This window comes from Camellia sinensis, chromosome 1, assembly GCF_055761805.1.
Source record: "Camellia sinensis isolate YWXY chromosome 1, ASM5576180v1, whole genome shotgun sequence".
NCBI classification, from domain to species: Eukaryota; Viridiplantae; Streptophyta; class Magnoliopsida; order Ericales; family Theaceae; genus Camellia; species Camellia sinensis.
In genome coordinates this window covers 19,697,724-19,713,380 of record NC_138961.1, presented here as the reverse complement: position 1 = coordinate 19,713,380, position 15,657 = coordinate 19,697,724, and the positions used below count along the sequence as shown (strand labels likewise).

The window sequence follows — 15,657 nt, the reverse complement described above, 5'->3', positions numbered from 1 at the left end:
ATCTCATGTTTAATAACTACAAGTTTTACTTTGGCAAGATACTGACCTGCAGACTTTTCATAAGTTTCAACAAGTGTAAAAATATACTATTCAATGTCAATTTTGCAAACTTTTTTCCAAGTTTCAACAAGTATTTAAACAGTGATCTTAGTCTAATCCTACTTGTAAATTGCTGCAAATTTCAATAAGTGTTTAAACAATATACTTAGCTTTTACCTTAACCTGCAAATTTCAACAGATGATCACATGTCGGCTTAACATTTATCTTGTAAATTGCTACAAATTTCAACAAGTGTTAAGCATCTTCTTTGGTTGGACCAACCTGTAGATTGCTATAAGTGTGTAAACTATAACCTCGGTTTCACTTCGACTTGTAAATTGCTACAAATTTCAACAAGTGAAGAGAACCAGTAATCTCTGCTTAACTTCGACTTGTAAATTGCTACAAATTTCAACAAGTGAAGATAAGGAATCAGCTTAATTCCAACTTGTAAATTGCTACAAATTTCAACAAGTGAATTAAGGAATAATCTTGGCTTAACTTCGACTTGTAAATTGCTACAAATTTCAACAAGTGAAGAGAACCAATAATCTTGGCTTAACTTCGACTTGTAAATTGCTACAAATTTCAACAAGTGAAGATAAAGAATCAGCTTAATTTCAACTTGTAAATTGCTACAAATTTCAACAAGTGAATTAAGGAATAATCTCGGCTTAACTTCGACTTGTAAATTGCTATAAATTTCAACAAGTGAAGAGAACCAATAATCTCGGCTTAACTTCGACTTGTAAATTGCTACAAATTTCAACAAGTGAAGATACGGAATCAGTTTAATTCCAACTTGTAAATTGCTACAAATTTCAACAAGTGAATTAAGGAATAATCTCGGCTTAACTTCGACTTGTAAATTATTACAAATTTCAACAAGTGAAGATAAGGAATCAGCTTAATTCCAACTTGTAAATTACTACAAATTTCAACAAGTGAATTAAGGAATAATCTTTGTCTTCTCTCTGTCCCCAATGTGAACCTGAGTTCTACTTGGGTTCTCATTATTCATGTCTCCAAAAACACCAATATGTAACTTTATCCATCATATGTGTTTTAAAGAAAAGGGAAAAGATTTTATTGATGACATCGGCCAAAAATACTGCACATCTAATGATAGAAGAATTTTAAATTACAAGTATTCCAAGGTCTTGGTAGTGCTTTGCCCTCGTTATCTTCAAGCCGATAAGCTCCATTGCCTAATACCGAAGTGATTTTGTAGGGTCCTTCCCAGTTTGGGCCAAGCTTGCCCTCTCTAGAATCTTTCTTATTGCCGACGACTTTTCTTAGGACTAGGTCGCCGACTTGAAAATCTCTTGGATTGACTTTCTTGTTATAAGCTCTGGCAAGCTGTTGCTGGTATACTGCGAGCTGAATTGCAGCTTTCTCTCTTCGTTCTTCCAAAAGATCCAGATTTCGGGCTAAGATTATATCATTGGTGCCATTCTCTACTCCCTGGGTTCTGATCCCTGGGATGCCGATCTCCAATGGGATGACTGCTTCTGTGCCATAAGCCATGGCAAAGGGGGATTCCCCTGTTGATCTCCTCGGCGTAGTCCGATATGCCCAAAGTACGTTGAGCGATTCATCTACCCACTTTCCTTTTGCTGCCTGCAGCCTCTTCTTTATTCCATCCAAAATTACTTTGTTGGATGCTTCTGCTTGCCCATTACTTTGGGAAAAACTTGGTGTTGAAAAGTAATTCTTGATCTTGAATTTCGCACAAAAGTTCTTGATGAGTTTGCTGTCAAACTGTGTTCTGTTGTCGGTAACTATTGCTCTTGGAATTCCAAATCTGGTGATGATGTTTCTCCATATAAAGTTCTTGACGTCCACATCTCGGATTTTGGCAAGAGGTTCTGCCTCTATCTACTTTGTAAAGTAATCTGTTGTCACCAGCAAGTATTTTCTCTGCCCAGTTGCCTGGGGAAGTTTCCCAACCAAATCCATGCCCCATTGGGCAAACGGCCAAGGGCTGGACACTAGGTTTAGGTCAGCAGCTGGCTGATGTATCAAAGGTGCAAACTTTTGGCATTGTTCATACTTCTTTACGTAGACTTCAGCATCCTTCTGCATGTAGGGCCACCAATACCCCTGGGTAATGGCCTTGTGGGCTAATGATCTGCCCCCAGCATGGCTTCCACAAATTCCTTCATGAATTTCATACAGGAAATCTTCAACCTGCAAAGGGTGTACGCATCTTAAAAGTGGTCCAGCGAAGGACCTTCTGTAGAGGTGTCCATCTTCTGTCAGACAGAATCTTGCTGATTTTAGTCTGACTTTGTGTGCTTCTTTACGATCTTCTGGCAGCTTTCCTTCTTTCAAGAATGCAACAATTGCATCCATCCAGCTTGGCCTCATGTCCACACACATTGCTTGCTGCTCTGTGTTTTCTGGTTCTATGCTCGAGCCCGACATATAGTCGATCATAATTGTCCTTATTTTTCCAGTCTGTATTGAACTTGCCAAGTTAGCCAACGCGTCAGCGTGGGTGTTGTCATCTCGGCTAACTTGGAGTAGTCTGCAGTTCTGAAATAGGGCTGCCAATCTGATGACCTCTTTTGCATATACCGACATCCTTTCGTCCTTGGCTGCAAATTCACCTGTTGACTAGTTAACAATGAGTTGTGAATCACAAAAAACTATTACCTCATCTGCTTCTGCTGCTACTGCCAGTTTTAGCCCTGCAATTAATGCTTCGTATTCTGCATCATTGTTTGAGGCTTTGAACCCCAAACGGATGGACTGTTCTATTATTTCTCCATCTGGAGATATCAGCAGTACTCCTGCCCCCGCTCCTTGTCGGTTCGAACTTCTATCGACGAATAGTCTGAATGAGTCGCCGATGTAGATGCTGCAGGGTCTGAGCTTTTCCTTCCTTTGCTCTTTTGCCTTTGGCTGGGATTCTCCTTGCTTGCTGGGACAATGCTCATCCTGGCTCAACGGAGCCCGATGTTCGATTGTTTCGGGGGTGAATTCTGCCACGAAGTCGGCCAAAACTTGGCCTTTAACTACTGTTCTCGGCCTGAACTCCAGGTCATACTGACCTAGGGCTACGACCCATCTTGCTATCCTTCCTATTAAGTCTCCTTGCTGCAACAAGGACTTCAGTGGATGCTCTGTTAAGACCATAATCTTGTGCGCCTGAAAGTAATGGTTCAACTTTTTTGAAGCCATTACTAAGGCTAGCATTAATTTCTCCAGTGGTAGATACTTTGTTTCTGCATCGGCCAAGGTTTTACTTACATAATAAACAGCCTTTTGCTTCCCTTTTTCTTCTCGGATTAGTACTGCACTGACTGCGTGTTCTGAAACTGCCAAGTACAAAAACAGTTATTCCCCTGGTTCTGGATTGGAAAGAACGGGAGTTGTGGTCAAGTACTTTTTTAGGTCGGTTAAAGCGGCTTCGTATTCTTCTGTCCACAGAAAGTCTGTGGCTTTTTTCACCAGGTTAAAGAAAGGTTTGCATTTGTCTGAGCTTCTGCTGATGAATCTGTTTAGGGCTGCGGCCCTTCCAGTAAGCATCTGAACCTGTTTTACCGACGTCGGGCTCTGCAGCTCTAGGATGACCTTGATTTGGTCTGGGCTGGCCTCAATGCCCTTTCTCGTTACCAGATACCCTAAAAACTTACCTGATCCAATTCCAAACGCGCACTTTGATGCATTGAGTCGGAGCCGGTATGTTTTGAGTATATCAAAGACCTCTTTTAGGTCGGCAAGATGACCCTTAGATTCCTTGGTCTTCACGACCATGTCATCGATGTAGACTTCTACTGTTTTACCAATCAGGTGCTTGAACATTTTTGTTACTAACCTTTGGTAAGTTGCTCCTGCGTTTTTTAACCCAAAAGGCATTACCTTGTAACAGTACAGGCCTTTAGGGGTGATGAACGCGGTTTTCTCCTCGTCTGGAGGGTACATGGCAATCTGGTGGTACCCCCTGTATGCATCCAGAAAACTCATCCTTTCATGCCCTGAAGTAGCGTCTACGAGCTGGTCAATCTTGGGCAGAGGGAAGCTGTCTTTGGGGCAGACTTTGTTGAGGCTGGTAAAGTCTACACAAACCCTCCATTTGCTGTTCTTCTTCTTCACCACTACTGTGTTGGATAGCCAAGTTGGGTAGTGAACTTCTCGGATGGCCCTGGCCTACAGAAGTCTATCTACTTCTTCTTCTACAGCTTCGACGCGCATCAATGTCGGTCTTCTGGCTCGTTGAATCACAGGTTTTGCCGACCTGTCGACATTCAGTCTGTGGCAAGTGACCTCGGGGTCAATTCCAGGCATCTCGTAAGGTGTCCAGGCGAACACCTCAATGTTGGCTCTCAAAAAATCTTCCAGTTCTTTTTCTTCTTCTTCAGCTAAGCCTGAGCTGAGAAGAAAGAAGCGTTCTTCGTCGCCCTCCTGGATAAGGATTTTCTTTAGCGTCTCTTCACTTTTTTCGGTTGGCTCCTTGCCTACATCATCTAGGACCTCCATGTCCTAGTCTTCAATCTCTGCCTCTTTTGGCTTTCGAATGCTGCAAGTAGTCTTCATTGCTGCTATGGAGCAAGTTTTTGCCTGCAGTTGATCTCCTCTGACTTCTTCAATCCCATGCTCTGTTGGGAACCGTAGTAGTTGATGCAGTGTTGAGGGAACTGCCCCCATTGCATGCAACCATGGTCTTCCCAAGATGATGTTATATGGCGAGGGTGTGTCAATCACCATAAATTCTGTCTTGATCCTTTTAGTACCAGCTTGTACTTCCACTCTTGCTGCACCCAGTGGCCATGTCGGCGTTCCATTGAAGCCGACCATAGGGTTGCTGGATTGTTCGAGGTCGTCAGGGTGAAAGCCCAGCTCCTTGTAACATCTGGCGTACATGATGTCACAAAAGCTGCCTTGATCTATCAAGATGCGTTTCACTTGGCATTCCGCAACCTGGAGGGATACTACCAAGGCATCATTATGCGGATGTTGGACCAACTCCAGGTCGGCTTCAGTGAAAGTTATCATCGGTCCTTGGCATTGTTCAGGCCGAGGTCTTTTGTATCTGACCTGGTTCACGTGCTGCAGGTGTTTTACTCTTTGGGTTTCTCCCCGAATGTCGCTTTCGTTCACCTTTGAGTGGATTACATTAACCACCCGTGGTCCTCCTGCCTGTGGTTGCTGTGCTGGGGGAGGCGGTGCTTCTGGTGCTTGAGGCAATCTTGTCTGTTCTTCTCTTGTCCTGGCCTCATCAACAAGGTCGCTCAGATGGCCTTGCCTTACTAGGTCTTCTAAGTGTGCTTTAAGGCTCTGCAACCCTGAGTTGGGTGTCCTTCTTCATTATGGTAAGCACAGCGCCTACCAACGTTTCTTCCCATAAATTCCCCTGGTGCTCTTGCCGGTGCCCTGAAATAGGGTTGATTTCGTATTTGGTCCAGGACTTTATGGATAGGGATTCAGAACACCGTCGTCACTGCCTGTTTACCCTTCAATTCTATTTCTTGTTTGGTCGGTCCATTGGTACCTCGGCCTCGCTTCGGCGAGCCGTTTCCCTTCTCCTGCTTCATCTCTTTGTTTCCCGACGTATCTTCCTCGGCTCTAGTGTACTTCTCGATTCTCGCCATGAGTTCCTCCATGCTTTTTGGCAATGTTTTTGCCAAAGACTTCCGTAGTGGGCAGTCATCTTTCAGGCCGTTCTTGAAAGACACGACCGCCACTTCTTGGTTGCATTCGGGTATTCGATTGAACACCTCGTAGTACCTCTTCGCGTAGGCCCTAAGGCCTTCTTCCTTGGTGATTTTTAAAGCCATCAGGGCGTCGACCCTTAAGGGCTGTAATTTGTTCATTACAAACCTGGCCACAAACATCTAGGCCAGGCCTTCCCATGTCTTTACGCTTCCCTTCGGTAGTTTATGGAACCAATCAGATGCAATTTCCCCAAAGGATGAGGGAAATACTTTGCAGAGCAACGACTCGTTCCCACTATATAATGCATTGAGTTCAGGTATAGTCCAACATGAAAGTTGGGATCTGACTTACCATCATAAATTTGGAACCTTGGCATACTGAATCTCTTTGGTGCTTCAAATTTGTCCAGTTCCACCGAGAACGGTGTTCTCGGCTTAACTGGGGATGTCACCTCGGCTTCAACATTCTGCTGCCTCCTTTTGAGGTAATCCCTCAAGTCTTCCTTACTCCTACCTGGAGCTCGGTTATCTCTGGACTTCAATCTTTTTGGCACACTACTTTCGGCCTCGTGGTGGGCCCGTTTCGATCTTTCTCCATGGGTTGTGTCAAAGCAGAGTGCCTGCCCTTGAATATGCCGATGTTCTTTATGCCCTGGATCCTTCATTCGATGTGTCCTTCGGGACTCTTCTTGTCTCGGTTCCTCTCGTCCGCCTTCCCTGGAAGGTCGGTGAGAGTGCCTTCCGCTCCTGGTGTGCTGAGAGACTTCAGGGATTATTCCTCTTCCTCCCTTCTGGGCATGGGTTGCTGGCATCGGTGTATCCTGCAGCGGGTATGGTGGCTGCATGACATTATTTTGCATCATGAAGTTGACAACCGACTGTAGGTCCGCCAACTTGTTTGCCAAGTCTTTTACTTCCTCATCCCTCCGTAGGCACCTATCCCTCCATACCTGAAGGTTATCTTCGTTGTAGTACTTGCCTTGGTCTGTTTTCTTTGAAGTGTTGCCCTCCTGGCCGACGTCTTTCTCTCCGTGGCCCTGGCCATGAGTTTCTGTGTTGTGGTTGTCTCCTTCAAAGTTAAGATCAATTGGTCTGCCACTCCCAGCAGGAGTGTCGCCCCCAATGTTTTCCCTCTGTCCGTCACTGGCCATCTATTTTTCTAAGTTCCCACAGACGGCACCAAATTATGTGGGTAATTTTCTGACCACACCGCCCACCTAGTAATCAACTAGAGAATACCGGCAGAATAGATGGCTTCAACAGACCTGTAAAAAGAAAAGGCTCCGGCGGTGGCTCTTCTACCCAGGGGCACTCCGACAATCAAGTCAGTATATCTCTCAATGATAATCAAGTGCTAAACTCACAAGCTTGAGTATAAAACTGCGTACCTTAGACTCACGGGGGTGCCTTTCTTTTATAGTTTACTCAATCCAAGTCCCACTAGAAGTCTGACTTCTATGGACTCCAATTCAATGTCAACTTTGGACTCTTCACGAGATAAAGATAAACTCCCTAAGAGTTTTATCCTTATCTTAGCAAAGTCTTCTCTTTTACCTAGGACTCTTGCCCCTTATCTATTTATCCGCCTATCTCGGATTCCGATATCTTCGGAGATCACCTCGGCCTCGCCAAAGATAACCTCGCATAACTACCACGACACGTGGCACCTCGACTGACACGTCGGCGTCACCATGCCACGTGTTGGTATTCAGAAAATACATCCCCACATATTTATATTAAGTAGATGGATATATAAACTCAATAAATCATAGTACAGGAGTAACAAATAAAAGGTGCAATAAGACAAACAACTAAGATAAAGACAACAAGAAAAAGACAAAGTGGGTGTTTGGGAAGTTGTTATTTTAGTTTTTGGCTATTTTAATAAGTTAAAATTTTTGTGTTTAGAAAAATAGTTAGATTTTTTATAGTTGGATGTGATATTTATGAGAGAAAAAATATAACGATTATGAATTTAATGTGATATTTTATCTTATTAATTATTTTAATATATTTTGTCTTGTTATGAATTTTAGCCAAAAAAATATCCCACACACCCAACTTGGCAAACCATAAAATAGGTGCAACAATGGGAAAAAGTGATAAAAAGCAATTTATAGCACAGTTTTTAAAACGCAAGTGTTTCTTGTTATATATAATAAATGAAATGATAGGAATGTAATTATTCTAAAAGAATGAGGCAAAATAAAATAGAAAAGGTGGTCCATCTCTTTAACTGATGAAGTCACCTAACAAAAATCAGACAATCACCTAGGCACACAGGCAGCAGCAAGGATTCTTTAGAGTTTTTTTTTTCTTAAAGTTTTCTAGAGTAACATTAAATCTCAACCACACAATACACCACTTTAGGAAACTTTAGCAAAAAAATACTCTAGAAGATCCTTGGTGCACGGGGTAGACCAAATGAGAAGAGTTTGAATCCCCTCCTTGGCTATCCTCTTTCATTTCTTACATGCAACGGCTGAGATCAACCATTGCATATCTAACGGCAATAAAAAAAAATTTAAAAAAATCAAAATTGAAACTTTCATTTTCCCGCCCAAAACAAAACACAGCTTATACAGAGTGTGAATACTCTCACTCAGCCCGCTTCTCCTCCACTGCATCCATCCGCATCAGCGACCCACTCCCGACAACGGCAAGAAATTCTCAGATTTCAATAATCTTCTTGAACTAGTCTTCGTCTTCCTCTTCCAGTCCTTCGTTGATATCACTTCCTTCTCTCAGATTTCGATAATTTGGTAATCTTCTTTCTCCTTCAACTAGTCTTCCTCTTCCAATCCTTTGTTGAGATTTCGGTAATCTGAGGCAGCAGACATTTCTGGGGCTGCTTTTGAACTGAGATTTCGGTAATATTTTTTTGACATTTCAGTGGGAATGTCTAGCTTTTAACTGTAGATGTTTATTGTGAATTTGTTAATTTTGGAATCAAAAATTTCGGTAATGTTTTTTTGACATTTCAGTGGGAATGTTTAGCTTTTAACTGTAGATGTTGATTGTGAATCTGTTAATTTTTTACTCAAAAAATATGCATTCTTTGCTAAGCAATGCTATTTAATTTTCTGCTATTTAACATTTTAACACGGTATGCTTTTGTGTTATGGTTTTAAACTCAATATGTAACAAAGACGTTGACAGAAGTTATAGTGTTTCTGTTAATTAAATATCATTCATATATAGTTGTGGTACTGCTGAAATATTGAGATTTTAGTGCAGATTGAAATTAGGGGAAGGCTATTTTTAATTTCTATCAAGTAAAGGTGCTTCATTATGTGATGGGTTTGCTGTTTGGGTTATTTAAAAGGCTTAAGATATCTTGGAGCTTCTTGATATGCTTTCCTTAATTCAGGAGTAAAGGAATTGCAGATTAGGTAGAAGATTATGGTTTCCAATTGGTGCCTTTCTAGGTGACTTCATTGGTCACGTGAAGACTGATTGCCTCCGATGCCATTTTGAATTATTCAAGAACTTATTTTATATTAGACATTTATGAAGAATTTATATTTGACCATTTCAGAGTTCTTATTTTTAATTTTTTTTGAGTAGTAACAATGGTCTGAACTATATTAAGAAATTGTCCAAACAAAAAAAACCAAAAACACAACTTAGATTAGAACAAATCTGAAATCTACACAATTAAATAAAAGGCAAGTCCCATGCGTGAGATCCATTTTAGAGATGAAATCTACACAATTAAATAAAAGACAAGTCCCATGCGTGAGATCTATTTTTTATCTCAAATTTGCATTTTCATTACGTAACATTGCTGCTATAAAGAGCTATGAAGGAGAACTTTAGCATCAAATGTTGGGGAAACAAATGCTTGGAACACTTTGTCAGCTTCAAGCTTAGCCAATTCATCCCTTTTCATATTGATCAATGCTTGGATATCATCACTTCTAGTGGGCATGAGAATTTATGTAGTACACCATTTACCCTCTTATCTTAGAACAAACAATTAACATGTTTTAATGCATTTTGCATCAAATGTCAAGTACACAATCGGTGACTCGTGTTAGGCATAACGATGGGTATGGCTTTAGCAATTGCAGCATCTTGATCGGTGAACAAAATTTTTAGTGTCTTTCTTAACATAGCCTCTAGAAAAGCATCAAATGTGACAACATCACCAAATTAGGAATAATCTATGATCATTTGTGCATCAGCCCAAAACATATTCGTTATTTGCTCCTCATTATCTAATTGAAAAGCATAATAATAATAAAATAAAATAAGGATTCAGCAAAGATTTTTCTTTAAAATATTGCAACACATTGCCTACTTTCCCATATGTTAAACTTTGTTGTCTTTTGGTTCTCAAATAATTTGTTTGATCTAATTTCGTAAATCCAAGACATTGCATCTCACCAGCTTCCCTACCCATGAGTTCAAAAGACTGGCCTAAACGAAAACCAGATTGTGCCGCCAAATCTAACTCAATTGCTTGGGTAGCTGATATCTTTTTTTGTGACGGCAACATACGGGCACACTCGGGGTGATACAAGATCATGGTTGTGTTTTTCTTTGAAATCAGTCACAACCAATTTCTCAATACCTTCATCTAATTTAACATAAAGTCAAGCCTCACAACTAGTCCTAGTTTCAGCTCCAGGGTTTTTTGCCAATGGGTCTCGTTTGTCGACCTTCCGAAATCTCTCCTTGTTGAAAACCAAAAGTCTACAAATAAATTGGTTAGTGAGCTTGTTCTTCCTAGAATAATTCCTTCTTATGCTAAATCTCATTCTTCTTCCATATGTATTATAAAAATTATATGCACATTGTTCTGAATCAAATGTCATTCCCTGTTTTGGCTTCCAAGCACAATCAGTCTCAAGTTCCATATCCATATCAAAATGCAACTGAAAACCCATATAAATAAAATCTTAGCTACATAAATAAAATCTTTATTTCACAGACAAAAAAACACAATATTTGCTCCAGAGACAAAAAAAATTCCAGAGACAAACTTAAAAACAACAATTCCTGAGACAACAAATTCCAAAGACAGCATGTAGCTCTTCACGATACCAAATTTTGAAGCTCAAATCAAATACTTAAATAATCTTTCAATGTATGTAAATTTTTAAGCAATTCTTCACAGTTCTTCTGAATGTATGTAAATTTTTTCTTTTTCAATTTTCAACAGAGGAAATCCATATAGGCCTCAATGAATTGAAGCTTAAACACACACACAGTAACAGATTTCCAAAGCATGACACAAAACAATGTCTTTACAAAGCTTAAAGATTAAAAAAAAAATTCCAGAGAAAAAAAAATTCCAGAAAGAAAAACTTAAAGACTAATTTTAGTTTGAAAAAATTCCAAAGACACAAAAAACAGTTCCATCCTTAAACATGAAACTCAAATAATCAATTACAGAGACAGAGACAATGAGAACTAATCTCTGGTTTGCGAAGTGAGGGCAGACAGAATGAGGGCAAAGCAATGGATTCGGTTTGGGGAGTGGGTCGCTGTAGAGAGGGTCTGCCGGTGCGACGGGTTCGGTGAAGTGGAGAAGAAGAGCCTGACAACTCTGGTTTGCCAAGCAGACAGAATCTGTAATAACGTCGAGAGTGGGTCATCGTCATCGGATCTGTAACGGCGTCAAGAGTGGATCGTCGCCGGTATTGGGTCGCCAGTGAGGGTGGGTTCAACGAAGGAGAAGGGGTGAGTGTGAGGCTGTGTGAGAGTGAGTCCAAAACAAAATTTGTATAACCTCTATACGACCTGTATAGCAGCAGGGGGGAAAACTCAAATTTCATTTTTTTTTTGTATAGTCGTTAGATCTGCAACGGCTGATCTCAGTCGTTGCCAGTAGGAAGTCAATGAGGGAATCCGAACTCAAATGAGAAGGTCAAAAAAAGAACCTAATAAAAACAACCTATAGTAAAATCAAAGTGATTCTTAATTGATTTTAACTTAATATATTTAAATTTAAATGTTGAATCAAGTTATTAAACATCACTTTAAATAATCTAATTAATTTATATTTTTTAATAAAATTACTTCATGCCTTGCACGAGCTTTTTTATTAAATAACCCATCAAAAATAGTTTTTGAAAATAGTTTTTAATGATATAATAAATATCTTTCAATTAACAATTTTGATAATTTTAGTGTTGCATAAGAGAAGAGTTAGGAATTTAATTTTTTCTATTAATTCTATTAAATTAAAAATTCTAACAAAGGGTATTTATAATTTTTAAAACTATAGGGATAATTCATATTTTAAACAAATCTCAAGTAGTATATTTATAATTTATCAAAACAATAACAAATTTATGCTTTAAAATTGACCAAGACTTTTTTCATAAGAGTGCTGCTATTAGCACCTGCCAAAATTCTTTGAACCCCCATTTTATAATTTTTTTTTATTACAATTATATCCTAAAGTAAAATTATATTAAAAGACATTATTAAATAGAACACCCACCTATCAATAAGAATTAATATTCTATAATATTGGACACCCACCCCCACCCCTGCCCCCACCTCCAACTCCAACTTCAACTCCAACTATACGTATTCCATATTTATAAACCCTAAACCTATTACTTTTCATAACCAACTAATATAAACCCTAAATCTATTATTTTTTATAATCATCTTAAATCCTGAATGTGTCATCTTCATCACCATCATCAACACTATTGAACTTGAAAGTTTTGCTTCAAGTATAACGTATACTTCATCACTTATTTCACTGTGTAGAGCAATGGAGGACGATGACAACAATTCTAGTGAGACCGGCGTTCCATTAATAAGTTTATTTGTCTTGTATTAACTCTCGGTCATTTTCGGTCGTTGGAGCTGTTCGGTACTGGTTTGCTGACTGTTAGAATTATGTTCGGTAATACAGTACTGAACATAATCCTTTCGTTCAATACATAGGTTCCGAACATTAATGTAGATAGTCAGTTATATAATTTTCTTTGTTAAACTAACTTAGAATGGAAAAGAGTGAATTGGAATGGATTTAAGTTATGTATTTTGAATGGATTTAATTCATGTTATTTTAAGTTGTGAATTGGAATGGATTCAAGTTACACAGTGATGAACAAATTTTGTTCGGACATATAGTGCGGACAGGATCATTATTGTTCGACAAAACAGTTCTGAACAAAATACATTTTTTCAGCTACATAGTGGTAAACAAATTATTTTGGGCTACATTTAGAATTCTGATGGCGATACATTCAGAATTCTGATGATGATGGATTCTGTGACGCCCTCAAAATAAACCCATAAATCATCTAACAATAGCATGCTCAGACACAAGAAAATAAAGCATAAATATATTCTATCAGAGTAATCATTACAAAATGTATTACATGTTGACAACGAAAGTAAATGCCCTATGGACTTACAACTTTCCAAGTCAACACTTTGTTATAAAAAAAAGAGTACTAACTCTATACAAAGAAAGCCCTTGGCTTGATATACATGTAATATATCAAAAGAAAACAAAACAATAGAAACAGTTTGTCTGTCTCTAACCTCCCAAGCTATGTCCTTGGAGGTGGCATGCTACCTGTACTTGAAAATGATGTCCCATAAAGGGTGAGCCACAGCCCAGTAGAAATATACTAAACCAACTATAAACAATGACTAAAATAATAGCATTCAATAGATGGTTCACACTTGTATTCCAATGTATGTCGTATTACAGTTTCACGACAATCATGCCCATGGCACACTTTAGTTCCCATTTCTTATTCAACTTTGAGTTTGAAAACAAGGCTTAGAACTTAGCCAAATAACTTAATGAGATTTAGAATCATCTTTAAAACACTTTCGAAATTCATGATGGATACACATTTTGGTGCTGTATCAATAACACATAGAGACACCTCTATACTTCACAATTGATAACGATATACATTTTAGTGCTATATCAAATCAATTCAAACACTTCCATAGTCCACACTTGATACACATTGTAGAGCTGTATCAATGTCTCACGAAATCCGGTTTAGAGGTCCATCCCCTATCTTCCCCTAAACTGTGGAATACATCCCCTATCTCTTCCCACACACAATGTATATAAACATAGATCATATACACAATCAGTCAATACATAAAGTTAATGTATTATTCCAACTGCTATACTCGATAGCATACTCAATCGATTAGTTTTAGTTTGCCTAATCATCATGCATTGTCTACAACAATCAAGACTATCCTCCACCGATAGCCCAAAGCAGTTATTTCTAAACAGAAAATAAATGCACCAAATGGATAAAATATCAACATTTCAACTAGGTGAGTGATAAATGATCCAACTACACCCTTTAATCCCATATGTTCCCAATTTCAACATTTTCAATTCAACTTCTCATTTCTCAAAATTAATTTCACAAATTAATTCATCAATGTAATTAGGGCATTTCCCATAATTAACAAAACAACCCTAAGGTTCCATTTCTATCAATAACCCAACACTTATCTCATTTCTCCATGCTAAACATGCATATAGGCTTATATAAATAAAACCCTATCTTTTGTAAAATTACACCAAGACCCAAACTTTCTTAAAATTACCCAACAATCCCCAACATATCAAAATGTTAAAATTTAAAGACAAGGCTCATAAGGAGGAGTAGGATATCCCTACCTCGAAGTTAGAGCTCAAATGGAGAAGAAGACCAAAACCAAAGTGTTCCAAACTCCAAACTTTTCGGATCAAAACGAAGCCCTCGACGATCAACACGGTTTTTACAAAGGCCGAAGGATAGGAGAACACTCTAACTAGATCCAATCCTAGAAAGAAGGGAAATCCTAGAGAGAGAGGCTCTGAAAAGTGTTTTTAGAAAGTAAGAGAGAGAGAGTGAATGTAAAAAGTAATTCAAAAATGCCCAGCTGCCCACTGATATACGACACTTCCGCTCGAGTGGAGAATAGAACGCTCGAGCGTCAAACACAAAAATCTGGACACGCTCGAGCGCAAAAAGGCCCGCTTGAGCTCCAAGACACAAGAGTAAAATACATTCGCTCGAGCGTGAAAATCAGTCCGCTCGAGCATAGATTTCCCCCTCTCAGAACTTTCACAGACAAAGCACTACCCGCTCGAGCACTAACATACCCGCTCGAACGCGACCCGTTCGAGCGTGAAAAACACACCTGCAGAAGTTTTGCAGGGATACGAGATACTGGGAGTGTATAAATCCCGCTCGAGTGGACAACCAAAAACCAAACTCCGCTCGAGCGCCGAATGATCCGCTCGAGCATAACACCAAAAACCTGGGCAACTACACTTGACACCAAAACTCAACCTACCTGTTCAGAACACGCCCAACACATCCTATAACTCAAATACAAAGTACGAAATGATGTAAACAAGATATAAACAACTGCTAACATTCACGGAACCAAGTCTGGATCACTGTATAACGAGGGCTAAAACCCGGAATCGCTATAACTTTGGAAGCGCCGATACAGAAGCAATGGGCGTCCAATACCGCCCACTGTACGCTCATCTTGATGATGATGATGATGATGAATGCAATTGAATTTTTTTATAGGTTTTGATAATAATGGCACACTAAGAATTTGCATATTTGGACTAAAAATTGAACAAGTAGACGATGATGATGAACAGGCCATGGCCATGGCTATTATGTCTTCTTTTCTTTCAGTCACTGTGAACCACCCAACATGCAATAACATCCGAGTATCATCTGTTTTCTTCTTTTCTTTTCATTAGGGTTGTTTTAGGAATTAGATGAAAAATTAGGTAAGTGTGCATTTTATTGTGAAAATGTTATGAATATGGATAGATTTGGTAATAAGTGGGATGTCCAAAAAAATATTATTAAAATTTAGGGTTTAGGGTTGGGGTCCAAAAAAATGGAGGGTCCAAAGAATTTTGGTAAGTGTTATTAGCAACACTCTTTTATAATTACCAACAAAACTTTTATCCAAATTAGTCCCTCCCAC

The 15,657-nt window shown here is 39.1% G+C and overlaps 1 protein-coding gene across 5 annotated transcripts in view; it reads right to left on the bottom strand.

The window, feature by feature from the left end:
• The window catches only part of SEX4 (dual specificity protein phosphatase (DsPTP1) family protein), a 36,263-nt gene that overhangs the window by 8,041 nt on the left and 12,565 nt on the right, over positions 1-15,657 (bottom strand). For 2 of the 5 annotated variants that reach the window (XR_014331353.1, XM_028268409.2), the window contains exon 14: positions 12,993-13,252. The exons of 2 other annotated variants lie outside the window; for them this stretch is intronic. Coding sequence is in view for 2 of the 3 variants with exons in the window: in XM_028268409.2 (XP_028124210.1) it covers positions 13,214-13,252 (39 nt within the window). In the remaining variant the exon portion in view is untranslated. Of the gene's footprint in view, positions 1-9,959; positions 10,581-12,992; positions 13,253-15,657 lie in introns of those variants that run through there. One more of the 5 variants, XM_082872833.1, reaches the window with a different exon arrangement.